This window comes from Agelaius phoeniceus, chromosome 7 (genome assembly GCF_051311805.1).
Source record: "Agelaius phoeniceus isolate bAgePho1 chromosome 7, bAgePho1.hap1, whole genome shotgun sequence".
Taxonomy (NCBI): Eukaryota; Metazoa; Chordata; class Aves; order Passeriformes; family Icteridae; genus Agelaius; species Agelaius phoeniceus.
Genome location: NC_135271.1, coordinates 4,010,298 through 4,027,195, shown reverse-complemented (window position 1 = coordinate 4,027,195; position 16,898 = coordinate 4,010,298). Strand labels below are relative to the sequence as shown.

Below are 16,898 nucleotides of genomic sequence, written 5' to 3'. Positions count from 1 at the left end.
CACCAAGGGCCTCTCTGAGCCCAGCCCAGCCCAGCCGGCTCTGGCCCCACAGCTCTGCTCAGGCCAGGCTGCTCTGGGCACTGGCCCCACGGCCTCAGCCCCTGCCAAGGGCACAGCAGCAGCTGCAGCTGCCACAGGACTCAGCCCCAGCCATGGGGGAAGGCGCTTGGCCAAGGCCAAAGGAGGCTCCCTGGCTGCCCTGCTCCCCTCGGCCTGAGGTGCTGAGAGCTCTGCAGCCCCTGCTGCCATCCCATCTGCCCAGGGCAGCGCCAGAGCCCCGGCCTTGGGGCCCTCAAGAGCTGCTCCTGCTCCAGGCCCAGGGCCAATGCCAAAGCTGGGGCAGCAGCCACAAAGCTGTGCCCATTTCTGTTCATTGATGCTCTGATGGGGATGGATCCTCAGCCACTTGGAAGGTGATAATGTATTTTACTATCCCAAAGTAATCGTCTTTCTTGAGCTCTTCAGTTCAGGAATTCAGTGAAAAAGGCCCAGGAACATTTGTTCAAAACAATCAAAAAAGAACAGCCCCAGGGAATAATCTAAGTTTTCAATTCTACTGTGGTTAATTAGACATATTTCCGAAGTGTATTTAAAGTGATTCTGCTATATTGAAAAAAAAAAAAAGCAGAGAGAACTGCGTTGTCCTGTTTTTTTTCCTGTTCATAGTTTGGTATCACGAATTGATACTGACCAATTGATATTGGTTCCATTGATATTGACCCCCAGTACCTTCTAATGCAGTCTGAATAGATATGAACATCAAGACCCTTCATTGCTTGACAATCAACAACTTTTTCTCCCCACTCCCTCCCCACCATTTCCCTCATCCAACCCGTGGGACTCAAAAGGATCAGGAACAATGTGCCCAGCAGGAGCACTTCCCCACTGCTCAGTACTGTTTGGGCAGCACAGTGTTAGGTCACAGGAATTGGCTGCCCAGAGAGGTAAGTGTGTCACTGTCCCTGGAAGTGTTTCAGGTAAGACTGGATATGGCCCTCAGTGCCATGGTCTGGGTGACAAGGTGGTGTTGGGTCCCAGGTTGGACTTGATGCTCTCCAAGGTCTTTTCCAGCCTGGTTGATTCTCTGATGATTGTGACACTGCAGGGCCCTGGGGAAGCAAGGGGCCATTGTGACACTAAGCAAGGGGCCTGGTGGCACTAAGAGGACCATGGTGACACTGTGTACGACATGGCAGCACAGAGCCAAGGGGCCATGGTGACACTGTGGGGCTGGATGGAAGCAAGGAGTCCATGGTGACAGTCTGGGTCCTGGTGGAACCACAGAGGCCACCGTGACCCTGCAGGGCCTTGTGGAACCATGCAGAGCATTGTGACAGAGCAGGACCTGGTGTCATGATGGGGCCATTGTGACACTGCAGGGCCCCGAGGAACCAAGGGGCCAGGGCTGCCCCTCAGGGACTCCTGGAATGAAGGAAACATGTTTGACACCGTGGTGGCCCTTGGGACAAAGAGGCCATTGTGACATTGTGGAACGAAGGAGAGCATTGCTGCCCTGCCAGACCTCATGGAACCAAGGATCCATTGTGACACTGCAGGGCCTGAGGGGACCAAGGGCCATTGTGACACTGCAGGGCCCAAGGATCCAAGGGACTTTGTGACACCAAGGGGTCCCATGGACCCAAGAGACATTGTGACACTGGGAGGCCTCATGGAATCATGGACACCATTGGGACACTCTGGGGCTTCATGGAACCCTGGTGACACCAAGGTGTCTGGGAGTGTGGATCTGCTGGAGGGTAGGAGGGCTCTGCACAGGGCCCTGGACAGGCTGGATCCAGGGCCCAAATCCAACAAGGTGAGGTTGAACAAGTCCAAGTGCCAGGTCATGCATTTGGCCACAACAACCCCTGCAGCACCACAGGCTGGGGACAGAGTGGCTGGAGAGCAGCCAGGCAGAAAGGGACCTGCAGGGACTGATGGACAGCAGGCTGGACATGAGGCAGCAGTGTGCCCAGGTGGCCAAGAAGGCCAATGGCTCCTGACCTGGATCAGGAATGGTGTGGCCAGCAGGAGCAGGGCAGGGATTCTTCCCCTGTGCTGGGCCCTGGTTGGGCAGCACCTCAAGTGCTCTGTCCAGTTCTGGGCCCCCAATTTAGGAAGGACATGGAGGGGCTGGAGCGTGTCCAGAGAAGGGCAACAAGGCTGGGAAGGGGTCAGGAACACAAGTCCTGTGAGGAGTGGTTGAAGGAGCTGGGGCTGTTTATCCTGGAGAAGAGGAGGCTCAGGGGACACAAGGCAGTGTCAGGGCACAAGTTGGACTTGATGATCTCCAAGGTCTTTTCCAGCCTTGCTGATTCTGGGATTCTCTGAAACCACCCTTGGAGCAGTTGCAGGATGAGCCCTGGGCCTCCTCTTCAGGAGCTCCAGCAGCCCAGGTCCCTCAGCTTCTCCTGGCAGCCCCAGAGCCCATCCTGTCAGTCCTGCAGAGCCTCTGCAGCTCCTCCTCATTGCCCAGAACAGGGAGCCCCAGAGGCAGACACAGCAGCCCAGATGTGCCCCCCTGGCCTGGGGTGCCTCTGGCAAGGGAGCAGCAGCACCAGGCACTGCAGGAGCCTGCAGACAATTCCTGCAGCACTTGTAGGATGATCCTGCTGCCCAAGGGACGTTCCCATGGGGCCAATTCAGGAACTGCAATGGAGAGTGGGGCCAGAGAGGAAAGGGCAAACAGGGATAGGCTGTTTGCAGGGGAGGGAACAGGGGTGGGAAATGGGAAGAAATTTGTAGCAGAAGGAGTAAATAAATCAAAGGTGAAGGCAAGGAAATGCTCAGGGCAGTTTGGGGGTGGCTGCCAGGCAGCCCTGGCTCTGAGCAACAGCATCTGCAGTGGCACAGGAAACTCCCAGCTGATGGGAACAAACTTTCTGGCTGACTGCAGAGGCCAGGACAAAGCTGAGTGGTTTCCCTGGTGTCCCCCAGGCCTTGCTGGCCCCAGGGGCTGATGGCATTTGTGCTCCCTCAGGTTCATGTCCCCACAGCAACAGCATGGGGGTGCTGCCCCTGCTGTGTGCAATGCAAACAGGGGCTGCTGAGGCAGTGCTGCCGTGTCTGTGCCTGCAAGGATGGGGCACCTGTGTGAGCTGGGGGAGAGGCCAGGGCTGCAGAGGGGGGATGTTGTTGGCAGCTGCATGAGGACGCTCTGGGACGCTGCCCTGGGCTGTGCAGCACACTGGGCATGGATCAGCCCCTGCTCTGCTGCTCCTTCCCGTCTGCCCCAGGGCCCTTGCAGAGCCCCAGCCATGCTGTTTGCCCCCAGCCTGCCCACGGCCAGCCTGGGGCTGCTCACGGGGGTTTCTGTGCTGAGCATTGGCCTGGCCATGTTCTTGAGAGAGCCTGGGCAAGGAGCCTGGAGCCCCCAGGGCCTGGCCTGAGGCGTCAGCGCTGCCCCAGCAGTGCCCATGGCCTGTCCCTGCTGCAGCCCCGGCACTGCCACCCCCAGGGCTGTGCCCGGCCCCGAGAGCACTCAGGCCCTGCAGCAACACCAGGGCCACCAGGGCAGCGGGGCAGGGCCACGGCAGCAGCACTGGCAACACCAAGTGCTGCTGCTGCTGCTGCTGCTGCTGGGCACAGCTGCTGGGCCAGCACTGATCTGCCCCAGCTCTGCACACAGACATTGCTGCTGCAGCTCCAGAGAAGGCAACAAAAGGGCATCTCTGCAGAAAATTCTGCTGGGAGATCCTTTAGTTCCTTTAAAGGCACCAAGAGCGCAGCCCCTCATTGACACAGTCTGTGGCCACAGGGAAGGTGGAGAGAAACAAAATGAGAAATAGCACAAACATTGACATTCCTCGTGGACAACATTTAAAAAAAAAGTAAAATAAAGAAAAAGAACCTCCAAAATGAAGCTGAGAAGAAATATCAAAGATAACTTTTATTACAAGTGATTTGCAGAAATTGGCCAGCAGTTGAATGTTTCTGAAAGCATCCCGTCATCAGTCTCCACACTGCAGCCTTGAGCTCCTGGTTCCTCAGGCTGTAGATGAGGGGGTTCAGGGCTGGAGGCACCACCGAGTACAGAACTGACAGGGCCAGATCCAGGGATGGGGAGGACAGTGAAGGGGGCTTGAGGTACGCAAATGTGGCTGTGCTAATAAACAGGGAGAGCACGGCCAGGTGAGGGAGGCAGGTGGAAAAGGCTTTGTGCCGTCCCTGCTCAGAGGGGATCCTCAGCACAGCCCTGAAAATTTGCACATAAGAGAAAACAATGAACAGAAAACAACACAATGAAAAGCTGCTAGTAACCACAATGGGCCCAAGTTCCCTGAAATAGGATTTGGAGCAGGAGAGCTTGAGGATCTGGGGGATTTCACAGAAGAACTGGTCCAGGGCATTGCCATGGCACAGGGGAAGGGAAAATGTATTGGCCGTGTGCATGAGAGCATTGAGAAAGGCACTGGCCCAGGCAGCTGCTGCCATGTGGGCACAAGCTCTGCTGCCCAGGAGGGTCCCATAGTGCAGGGGTTTGCAGATGGACACATAGCGGTCGTAGCACATGACGGTCAGCAGATAAAACTCTGTTAGAGCACAGAAAACAAAGAAAAAGAGCTGAGCAGCACATCCAGTGTAGGAGATGTTCCTGGTGTCCCAGAGGGAATTGTGCATGGCTTTGGGGACAGTGGTGCAGATGGAGCCCAGGTCAGCGAGGGCCAGGTTGAGCAGGAAGAAGAACATGGGCGTGTGCAGGTGGTGGCCGCAGGCTACGGCGCTGATGATGAGGCCGTTGCCCAGGAGGGCAGCCAGGGAGATGCCCAGCAAGAGGCAGAAGTGCAGGAGCTGCAGCTGCCGCGTGTCTGCCAATGCCAGCAGGAGGAAGTGCCTGATGGAGCTGCTGTTGGACACTTGTTGTGATGCCTTGGCATGGGGATCTGTAAGAAAAGTAATCATGGAATAGTTGGGTGTGGAGAGGACTTGAAATATCCCAGCACAGGCTGGGGGCACTTTCCCCCCACTGCCTGCCCAGGGCTCTGCTGCCTGGAGCTGTCCCTGCCAGCAGCTGCTTCCCTGTGCCCAGGGCTGGGCCCTGCCAGTGCTGCCAGAGCCCAGCCCAGCCCTGGGGGCTCAGCTCTGCCCTGCAGAGCCCTCCCAGCTCAGGCACTGCCCAGGGGCAGCTCTGGCTCTGCAGGCTCTGATAGCAATGCCAGAGCAACCCTGAGGAGGCTGGAAAAGCAACACTGATGCTGGCTCTAAAGGGCCCTGTGCTGATTTCTGTCACTGCCTGGTCTATTCACATCTGTGAGACTTTTTTTTTATTTTTTCCCAACCTGAACAGCGAGATGAATATCTATGTGCAATTTCCCATCCAGAGCAGTAGATTAAAAAAGCAGGATTTTCCCTTTTATGCAAGCCCTGCCTTGCTGTTCTCCCTGTATAATTTACTTGGAAATGTTTTGCAGTTAAATATCATGCTGGGTGCAGCTCTGAACAATGCAGCATCCTCCCCACACAAGGAGAACACTCCCAAGCATCACCAGCTGTCTCCTCCCAGCCAGATCTTGTCCCCCAGTGCTGGGAGCAGCTGCCAGGGCTGGCTGAGAGCTGTCCCTGGCAGGCAGCAGAGTCCCTGCCCCAGCAGAGCGCCCTGGGCTGCAGGACCCTGCTCTGCAGGACAGCCCTGGGCACCCCTGGCTGCTCTGCACAAGAGACAAGCAGAGAATGCACTCACAGGCTCTGCAGGCATTGGCATCTTCCAGCTGCAGGAGATGGCTCCAGGAGCTGCAGCTGCATTGTCCTGCAGCCAGAGGTTCCTGTGCCAAGGGCTGGCAGTGATTGTGCCCCAGGCACTTCTCAGCCCCTTCCCAGCCCTGACTGATTGAAGCTCTCTGTGCCTCTGTGCTGTGACCAGGCTGGCTGCAGGCAGTGCCCCAGCCCTGCTGGGCTGGCAGAAGAGCTGCTCATCAAGAGAAATGTGCTTTTGAAGCTCTTCTTGGTGAGCAGGAGCTGCCTCTGGGCCAGGAGCCCTGCCCAGCTCAGCAGCACAGACACAGCACAAGGATTTTATTGAGCCTCTGGGCCTTTGTGCTCAGGCCCTGAACATCAGTCCCTGAGAGGGAGCTGAAGAAACTTCTCCAGAACTCCAAGGCAGAATCCAACTCCAAAGTTTCTTGCACTTTTAATGGCTCCCAGTGAGGGACACGACTGAGCAAGTGTCCCCAAGCCCCAGGCAGAGCAGAGAACTGCAGGCAGTGATGACAGGTGGGAACAAAGAGAAGCCAAGTCTTGGTGCCCTGGGGCACAGCAGGGTCTGTGCCAGCAAGGGCTGGGAGGAGACACCTTGTCCTGAGGCCCTGGGGCCTCCTGGCACAGCCCCAGCCAGGCTGGGCACTGTCAGCCCCTTGTGCTGCCCTCAGCATCCCCCCCTAGCCCACATCCCAGTGGCCTCAAGGATCTGCTGCAAGGAGTCCCTGGGGAGCCTTGCTCAGCAATGGCCCTGGGGGCTCCTGAATGCTCCCTGCAGGGACTGCAGGTTTTTCAAAGGACTTTGGGCTTGGCTTTTGCCTTGGAGTCTCTGAGAGGTTTGTGCAATCATGGCCTCCAATCATCTTCTGTAATTAGTCCCTGGAGAGGCTTTGTCAGTAACAACATTCAGTGCGGCTCATTAATACTTCAGGGTACTCCAGTTTTTTAAGGTACTTGATGTTTCCCTTTTGATACAGACTCTATGAGAGTTTTGTGCAATCATGGCCCCAATTATCTGCTTTAACGAGTCCCCTGAGGGCTTTGTACTGACATTCAGTAGTGCTCATTAATACTTTGAGATACTCAAGGTTTTTAAGGTACTTTATGGATTTAAGAATACTTTTAGGTACTTTTAAGGATTTTCCTTCCCACACTGAGTCTCTGAGAGGTTTTTGTGCCATCCTGGCCTCCAGTTCTCTCCTCCAAGGAGTCCATGAGGAGCCTGTGTTGGGTATCTTTGCCCCTTTCTGTTTTACAACAAAGATGGACCTGAAAGAATTTTGAAAGACTTTCTAGAAGCATGCAGACAAACATGGGACAATTAACAATGCAACAACAACCACTAAGAGAATGAATAGTCCTGTTTTAGCTACACATCATCCAACCCTTTAGTCCCATGGATTGGAAGAGTTTATTGACCCAGTCTTTGTTTCCCACTTGAAGCTTCTTGAACCCTTCCTTCAGTACCTGAATGCTCTTGTGGATTGACTCGCTGTAGCTGGAGAGGTTCATGCAGCACATGCCCTCAGAGTCTACACAGCCATGCCCACGTGCCCAGAGTAAAAACTCTATCGCTGTTCTGCAAGGTGGCGTGTCTGATGGTCTCTGTGTCTGAGAGCAGCCACTCAATGTGAGGGAGGCAGCATTGGTTTGCTTACTTAACAGGCACCCAGGATGGTCTAATTCTCCTAAAGCTTTAGCTGCAGCCACCCAAGGTAGTCCAAATTGGGGGTGCTACCATCCGATACCTGGATTAAAGCTTTCAAAGCCATCTCTGTGATATCATCCAATACTTCTCTGGAGATACCTGCTGCTTGATCATCTGGTAGGCTGTGTTGTCCTTCTCCAGCTAGATGGTTGATTGTCAATTCTGCCCTTGCCTCTTTATTAGCACAGTCTGCTATTAATTGATTTAGTAAACACTTCCATCCCCCTTCCCACAGGGTGTATTCTGTAGGTGACAACAACATGGTCGTAATATATTTTAAGTTATAGGGGGTTAAAGCATGTGCTGTAAACATGGCCCTCATTAGGTCATTAAAACAAGGTAAGACCTTCCTGTGGTTTTTAGCTGCCCTACACAGATCCTTGATTTCCCTGTAAACCAGGAGCTGACACCTGGGATTCTGCCCCCTTCTTTCATAACATGTGGGGGCAATGAGGAGTTTCGAGATGATTTGCCAGTCTCCTTCCTTAACTGCTTCCTTCCAGATCCTTTCCTAGGGATCTTCTGGGGCTGAGGGGCGAGGTGGCTCTGGGGAATCCAAACTGTCTTCTGGGGAGGAAGAATAACTTGGAGCAGAAATATTTGGATTAGAAATAGCGTGACAGTTGGGTTTAGTATCTTTGACAATGGGGTTATATTGTTGCCGGAGATTGAGGCAAAGGGCGCTGCCACTTTTTCAGGTGTTGGGGAGGAAGGGCCTTGATTTAGGATGGCGGACTTCCGGGGTGGAGTTCTGGAGGCATGGCCCAGGGTGGAGAGGACGATTGACAGTGGGGGCGTGACCCGCAGTTGTGGGGGTGGAGTCTGGAGGTTCATTCAGGGCGGAAGAGAAGGCTGTGGTAGCAGGAAGTGGAGGAGCCAAGATGGAGGGAGGATGGTTGGGCTCCGAAGCCACATTCAGGCTCCTTCCATCTTGAGTCTCCAGGGCATGATGCTCCAAGACAGTGTGGCCATTGCCATCTTGGACCATCGTGGAAGGTCTGAGAAAGGCAGGTTTGAGGGGAGGTCCCAAGTTAGGAGTGACCAATGGATTGAGTTTTCGAGACACTGCTTGCTGGTGAAGGGTCTCAAGGATGGTGTGGAAGATGGGGAGCATGCGGGGTGCAGTGGGGTCCCTTTTGATGGAAAGTTGTACAGTTTAAATCTCATGAGTCCCAAAATCCAGTGGTATGGATTTCATCAGGAAAGGCCTCTGGAAAATTTTTAATGATCCACCTCATAATTGATTTTATTTTCTTCTTTGAAAATATTTTGTCATGATCAGTGAGAATTACTTAAAACATCCATATATCTGCTCCTTTCTACTTTACATATCTGCCTGAAATTTTTCTCTTTCTCTGCCTTATGCGGAAGAGCCACCGGAACACCCCAAGTCAATTATGGTATATGGGTGCATATCCCATAAAACACAGTGGTAAAATGGACATTAAATATCTTGCATTTCCCCAAACCCACCTGCAATCCTATGCAGGTGAAACCATCATTGTCCCTGTGGATCCTGGCCGAGGTCCCTCGAAGCAATGATGAATCTGCCGGCCCAGCACAATCCAAAATCCCGGGGAGCTCTGGCCTATCCATCAGCTAACCTCAGCTGACGTGACTGAATGTCAGGGTCCCTGTTTTGGCGCCAAAGGTCGCAATGAGGGTGGCTGTGACAAACCTTTCTGGTTCCCCAACTTCAGGGCAAGGGTGGTGAAAATGAAAAGGAGCAGATGATGGGGAAGATGAAACAGGAAAGCTTTATAAATATGATTGCCTGGGAAAAGATTTTGAGAATATGGAAACTATAAGTGAGATTGAAATGAAAGCAAGCTTTGAGATACCAAGACTTAGTTACTGAACAACTGGAAAACAATGGTATGGCCGGCTGAAGGTAATCTTCTTTTGATGAAACAAAACCCTCTGCCTGCAGACAGGTCCAAGGGTCAGAGCAGACCTTACTAGCTTGGCAGAAGGGGTGCAAAGAGGAATTTTTAGGGTTTAAAATGTAACACAGTATGGTAATGTAATGATTATGATAGGCTGTATGTAAATGCTATAAGATTTGTATCTTGTACTAGATTGGTTAGTGAAAATTAGAATATGCAGCACAGAAGAAGATTTATTCTATTGTAACGGGAACTCCCCTCCTCTTTTGGGCATCCATTTTGGGCGCCTCTTTCGAGCTCCTCTCTCGGGCCTGCTGTGAGCTGTGGCTGGCAGCTCCAAACAAGGCCCCTGCACCCACACCCTTTGCAATAAACCACAAGTTCCAAGACCTGGCTTCAGAGATCTCTCGTCTCCGTCCGTCCTGTACCAGATTGGTTAGTGAAAATTAGAATATGCAGCACAGAAGAAGATTTATTGTATTGTAATGGGAACTCCCCTCCTCTTTTGGGCATCCATTTTGGGCGCCTCTTTCGAGCTCCTCTCTTGGGCCTGCTGTGAGCTGTGGCTGGCAGCTCCAAACAAGGCCCCTGCACCCACACCCTTTGCAATAAACCACAAGTTCCAAGACCTGGCTTCAGAGATCTCTCGTCTCCGTCCATCCCAACCGTCCTCCCCCCCGATGCTCCTACAAGCAGGATCAATGGAGTTGCCCAAAAAGAACTTTAGTAACAGGGTGAAAAACAATAAACAGGGAGAGGTCGAGCACAGTATGAGGGGTGGGATTCAAAGACCTGAGATAAAGGTGAAGCAACAAAATATACACTTGAGGGAAGAACACTCTAGAACAATAACCCTATAGGGGAAACAAGTAACCAATAGGGGAGGAGAACTTGGACAACTTAGCATAACAACACTAAAGGCTTATGGGGGAACTCTCAAACTCACCCTAAGTTAAATGATTCCCAGGGCTTGAAACTCGCGCCCAGTTCTTTTGGGGTAAAATCTGTCTGACTCTGAGTTACAGCTGGGTTAACTCCCACACCACTACTTTGCTCTGGCCCCTTGGGACCATGCGGCCCACCAGAGCCACAAAGATGTCCTTGGTTCCACAAGGCTCCAAAGTGTCACAATGGCCCCTTCCTTCCATGGGGCCCCACAGTGTCACAAGGGTCTTCATGATTCCATGGGGCCCTGCAATGCCACAATGCTCTCCATGGATCCACGGTGCCCTGCAGGATCACAACTGCCCTTTGGCTCCACGAGGCCCTGAAATGCAGCAATGGCCTCTTGGTTCCACAAAGCCCTGCTGCTTCACACTGGCCCCTTGGGACCATGCGGCCCAACAGAGCCACAAAGATGTCCTTGGTTCCACAAAGCCCCACAGTGTCACAGTGGCCCCTTGGATCCATGGTACCCTGCAGGGTCACAATGTTCCCCTTGGTTCCACAAGTTCCTACAGTGTAACAGGTTCCACAAGGGCCTGCAGTGTCACCATGGCCCATTGGTTCTACAATGCTCCGCAGTGTCAAAGTGGTCCCCATAGGAAGGAAACAAGTGAGCCCCAGTGGTGCAGGGGCAGATGAGAGGCAGTCACCAGAGGCCAAGGCTGGCCAGACTTGACTGTATGGGCAGATTTTGTCTGGGAGTAACCCTTGGATATAGAGAATTTTAGATGCAGGATCCCAATTTTGGCCATGGGTAGCAAGACAAGAAAGACAGTTCTTTCCCATAGGAATAAAAGCACGGAGCCCCAGTGCTTCACGGTCAGATGGGAAGTGGCTCTTGACATGTCAAATTCAGTGGGACCTGTCAGAAAGCCCCCAGGAGGCCAAACCAGGCAGACCTGTTCCATGTTCCATTGACTTCATGGGTCCTAACACTGTCACAATGGTCTCTTTGATTCCATGAGGTCTGGCAATGTCACAATGGCTTCTTGGTTTCATGAGCCCCAACAGAGTCACAAGGGTCCATTGGCCCCACGCAGCCCCGCTGTGAAACAATGGCTCCTTGTTTCTATTTTAAATCAATCACAATCAAACCACAGTTTGATCATTGATCCTTGCTTCCATAGGGCCCATGATTTGCACAATGGTCTCCTTGATTCCATGATTCCTGGATTCCAGAGTCTCACCATCGTTTCCTTGGATCTCCATTGTCACAACTGACCCATGGCTCCATGAGGTTCCGTAGTGTCACTGTGGTGGCTGTCAGAGGCTGGATGAGATCCATGTCCCGAGACACCTTGGGATGCTCGGAATGCCCGTGTGGGGCCAGGGCCGGGTCAGGCCTTGGTTTGTGGTGGGACAGAGCCCCGCCCCCAGCCCTGGCCTGGCAGAGCTGTCAATCAAACAGCATGGGCGGTGCTGACCCAGCTCTGATTGGCCTAGCTGTCAATCAATCACACACCAGAAGCTGGGGCTATCCTGGCTCTGATTGGATAAGCAACTGGCAGTCCCACCCCAGGGGCGGGGCCATGAAGGCCCAGGGGGTTAAAAGCGGGAGCACTAGGCCAGCCCAGGGTCTGGATCCTGCCTTCTCCTGGGGTTCCTTTTGTTGGTGATGCTGGAAACCCAGCAGTTGGTGCCTATGTGTGTGTCTTTCTATGGATCTTCTGTCTTTCTGTTGGTCTCTGTTTCTTCTCTCTCTAATCCTACTTACGTGGAACATTTTTGGGTAACTTCACAAGTTAAAGGATTTTAGGTTAAATGTGTGGGAATCCAAGGCAAAGGGAATATTTCTCTGTCTGCTCTTAGGGGTCCTGACTGCCTTTCACCTTTGCCCACCGAGAGAATTTCCAAGACTTTGAGATTGATTAGAATTTACCAAAGTGTTAAATAGGTAATAGAGAGTACTATACTATGTCCCTTGGGTGAGAAATTTAGGTTTTGGGATTTTTAGTATGGTGTAGATAGGAAGCAAGATGCAGGAATTGGGGTGTAGTCCCTGTCTTCTTCTTCTCCATCTACTCCATTTTCTGCAGTGTTGGTGGCACAGGGTCATTGTTCAAGAAAAGCACAGGGCAGAGGTTATGTGGACAGTCAAGGGATGAGTTTTTTTTCTATAAGTAGAAATAATGTAGGTTTTAAAAATTAATTGGATGAGAAAATTTTTGAAAGACCTTGAAACTGTACATTTTAGAGCCATTTTGCGGTGTTTCTCCAGCATGCTGAGCCTGGTGTGCACAGCATGCAGAACTTTAGATAAGATAACCATAAACAAGAAGCTGAAGACCAAAAAAGTCCCTTGCATCTCCTTTTACCTGGCACAGAACTGCTACAGAGGGTTTACCCCATCAAGGGATCCCCCAGAATGGCCCAACAGAAAACAAACATCAATAACTGGTGCCCCAACAATGTTTGAAATAAGTTAGCTTTTTTCCATAAAGTTGTTTACTGAAGGGTGTTGTCTTAATCAGCCAATCATGTGAAATGTGTTGATTAAATGACCAATGAGGTCCACCTGTAGCAAAACAAGATATAAAAGAAGAGGATTGAAAAAACAGGTGGCTTTTAGCCCTTAGCCTTCTGATCTGAGTCTGTGTCATCTCTGACTCAAAGGTGACATTTGGGGATCTGTGGGGGCTCCTTTCTGCACATTGAGACTCAACAGGAGCTTCTCTAATATTAAACATTGCTAGAAGCTCCCACTGTGCCCCTGACAGGAACCCCTGTGAGTGTCTGGGACATCCCGGCTCTTTGGCAGCCTGGGGACTCCTGGGATGTCACCGTGGAGCCCCCGTGAGTGCCTGTGACAGATGGGTGCCTTTGCAGCCCAAGGTGCCCTGGGATGTCACCATGGAATGGCTGTGACTGCCTCTGACCATGTTGCGGTGAGGGAAACTTGGATGCACAATATGAGTGTTTAGCAAGCTTCGTTTGTTGAAGAGAGCATCAGACTTTTATGCACAACAAGTAATAAGCTCATACATATTCTGCAAGCTAAACAATCTATTGGCTATAATATGATATCAGCTCTTCCTCATACCTTAGGGATTACATCTTTCTTTTCTCATGTCTCTCTCACTGCTTGTTATTGTACCACAGCTATGCTCAAGGACACTGTTTTGCAGGTGCAGGGACCCAGATTAGCTGCATCCTCCCGATTCTTGGTCCAGAAAGTGGCCCCTGTCATGTAGCCATTCCTTCACAATTCCCCTGTTTTCTTTTTGCACAAGCAATGTTTGATTAAATGCAGCAGATATCATCCTTTGCACCAGATTTTGTAAGCATATGCAAAAGCTAGGCAAAACTAATACTACCAACAAAGCTATAATGCCTACTATAATGCCAGCCTTAACAATAGAGCGTAGCCATGATCCCAGGCCTAAAGATTTGAGCCATCCATCAATACCAAAGCCCGATTCTACCTGTAAGTTTCCGGTTAACTTCTGCAACTCAGAGAGCTGGGAGTGGATGGATTGCGAATGGTCAGAAAGGTTCATGCAACGCATGCCTTCAAATTCTTCACAACCATGGCCTTGTGCAAGTAAAAGAAAATCAATTGCAGCTCTATTTTGAAGCATTGCATGGTGAATAGAATCAACATCAAGCAAAAGGCTAGAAAGCGCCATTGAAGTGGCATTGGTTTGCTTCGCAAGCCAGCATCCCAACTTATTTAGGGTGGCATGGGTGCCTGCTGCTGTCACCCCTGGAGCCAGAAAGGATGCCACAATTATGGCCCCTGGGGACCAAAATTTTACATCATCTTTGCAGTCAGCAGTAAATGCATGGGCCATTCTTTTACTTCGACGATGGCGGCGTGTGGGATCTCAGCAGATCGTTCCCGATGTCCAGAGATGCCAGGAGAACCCTTGGGGGTCTCGAAAATCCTGGAATGTTGCTTGATTTTTGGTGGCTTGATTTTGATCCATCCACAGAAGTAACAAGAGTTTGAGGACAAGAGAATCACTTTAGAGTAAAAGGTGTAAAAGAGACACATTTAGAGGGTGAAATATAAACTTTAAGGTTTTTGGTACAGGGGGGTTATGGAGACAAGATGGAGGGATCAGGGCGTGTCTCGTCCTTCTTCTTTCTTCTTCTTGTCCTCCATCTCCTGTGATGATGTTGGCACTTGGGGATTGGTTTCTGGTGAAGGTGCACTTGCTAACATGGGTGAAAAGCATTGGGAAATAAAGGTAAATATTGTGTACGTAGATTTTAGTATAAAAAGACATGACTGCCCCGTGGGTGGTCAGAGAGTGCCTGTGACTGCTTGCAGATCAGACCTCTGTTGGGCAGACAGAAAATTTTGTAGATAAGAAATAATAAACAACCTGAAGATCGAAAAGCTGAAGAGTCCAGACTCGTCCTTTGAATCGTGCCCACCCAAGAACCACTCTACCTGTGTCGGGGCAGAGACAAACAGCCGAACCCGACATTTGGTGTCCCTGGGTGGGCACCCGGCGGGTGATCCGGGGAGCAGCTCGGCAGCGACCGGTGATCCAGCAGCATCCAGCAGCCTTCGCTGAGCCACGGTGAGCTCTGCTGTGCACCTCTTGCACAGGGGCAGCCTTGAAGCACCGAGTGGGCAGCTCCCGAGTTGGACTCATTCCCAGGAGAGCCCTGATAACTCCTTGGGAAAACAGCCAGAAAGCAGCCAGGAGAATCTGAAAACGCAGCAGCCACAGAAAACATCGCACTCCACTTCAGCCGAAGAAAGTTCGTAGCAGGACAGCCCGGATCGGAATCGGAAAGGCGCCTCCAGATCCATCTCCTGTGACCTGCAGGCCAGAGACCAGGAGCCTCCGGACTGCTCTGACGACAGGAATTCGGTGAGAAGGTCAAGAATTAAGAACATGGGGGGTACACTTTCCCAGGAACAAATAGAAATTCTGTCCGACCTACAAGGCGTGGCAGACACACACACTAAGGGGATCCCAAAGAAAAAACTCAGAGAATTATTGCTGTGGGTGCGGTGTAATTACCCGTACTCAGAAACAAGGTTCTTATTTGAAGTAGGCTTTTGGCAAGAAGTTAACAGACACCTATATTTTCTAGCCATCAATGAGGATAAGACAGCCTTGAAATTGCTGTCTTCAGCAAGAATTATGTTAGAGGCGACCTCAACTCAATTTAGGGGGTCAGCCAGGCAACAACTTGTTGCGAGTCCCACAAGGGCAGAGGGAGCAGAGCAAGGTTCCAAGCAGAAATTGGCTCTGATCTCAATTGGCCTGGGGGAAAAGGTGCCCGAGAAAAGGGGACAAGGAGAAATGTCATTGCCTTCAGTCCTACCATCCCAAAAACCCAAGGGAACCCTAAAGCACCCTGAGACCCCAGAGAGTGCAGGGGCTTCAGACTCCGACTCAGACACTGATGATACCATTCCACTCCCTGATGAAATGAGGTTTTCTCCTAGCGACATCGAGGAGACAGGCCACTCTTTAGGAGTGTACCGTCCCGATTCGCAGGAATCAGGGGGAGAGGAGGTGGAAAACGTGGCGGAGTCGGGGAGGGGGGATGCGCTCTCTCGTGGCAGGCGCGGCGGCACGGCGGCGGCCGGCGGGGGGGGCGTGGAGGCGATGGGAGACACGGGTTCTGGTGCGGCTTTTGCGAGCGCAACGCCGAGAGCGGCGGCAGCCTCATCTGGCGCGGTGCCAAAAGTGCGCGGGTCGAGCAAGGCTCGGGGAACGGCCGGGGAGGGCTCTCAAACCAGCGCGGCAGCGTCAGACACGGGCAGCAAGAGCGGAGCAGCTGCAGAGCTCCGGCGAGCTGCCATGGGGGGACGCAGGAGACGCGCGGTGGTGACGTCAGACCCGGAAATCTGGACCCGGAGATCGGCTCGAATCGCGGCACGGAAGGGGACACCCGCGTGGGGATGGGGGGGGGGGGGTGCTGCGCGCTTCGGCAGGGGGTGTGGATACAGCGTCAGAGGAGGAGGAGAGAGGGGCAGGAACAGACAATAGGGAGGAGGCTTCGGAGGTGGAGCGGGACGGAGACAGTGACGTCAGTACAGGGGAGGCAGAGGGCGTCCCCGAAGGCACGCATGCGCAGGGAGTGCCGGCGGAGCGAGGTCGGGGGCGGGTCCGATCCCCTGTGACGTCTTGGGCAAAGAGGAGGGGCCACGCTCGGGGTTCGACATCCCGGGGCTCCACCCCCTCTCCGGTCCCGATGCCTTCAGCCTCAATCCCTATGGTTCAAACCTCTTCCACTCAAAAGAAACATTCAAGTATTCAACCCTCAATGCCAGCTCAGTTAACAGCCATGCAAACTTGGTCTCAAACACGGTTGCGAGCGTTGCAGTCTGCTGAGCAGGGACCGATTGAGTTCGTGTCGTCATCACGGTCGTCCAGGCAGGCAACAGCGCCACCTCGTGGAGGGACGACCACACTGCAGGACATGTTGGACCTGCTCGACAGCGCCACCACATCACCTGCTGGCCAAACTGCAACAATGCAACAATTTTTTCCAACGATATACAAAAAGAAAACCACATTAAAGAAAACAAAAACAACAACAACAACAACACAACAAAAGGATAATTTTCCATCAACTTCAGGATCATATGAAGTTGAAGACAGCTCAGATGAAGCACAGCCTCAAGGAGAAGAAATGATACACATTACAGCAAGAGAGGGAATTCCAGCATGGATGCTTTCAGCAGGGGAAGCAGC

The 16,898-nt window shown here is 52.2% G+C and overlaps 1 protein-coding gene across 1 annotated transcript; it reads right to left on the bottom strand.

Moving 5' to 3' along the window:
* Positions 1-3,876: 3,876 nt before the first annotated feature.
* Positions 3,877-16,564, bottom strand: LOC129131464 (olfactory receptor 14J1-like). The gene is made up of 3 exons (XM_077181401.1): positions 16,428-16,564; positions 16,239-16,327; positions 3,877-4,883 (listed from the first exon to the last, which is right to left on the bottom strand). Exons 1-3 carry the CDS (start codon positions 16,562-16,564, stop codon positions 3,877-3,879), a joined length of 1,233 nt encoding a protein of 410 aa, XP_077037516.1.
* Positions 16,565-16,898: the final 334 nt, after the last annotated feature.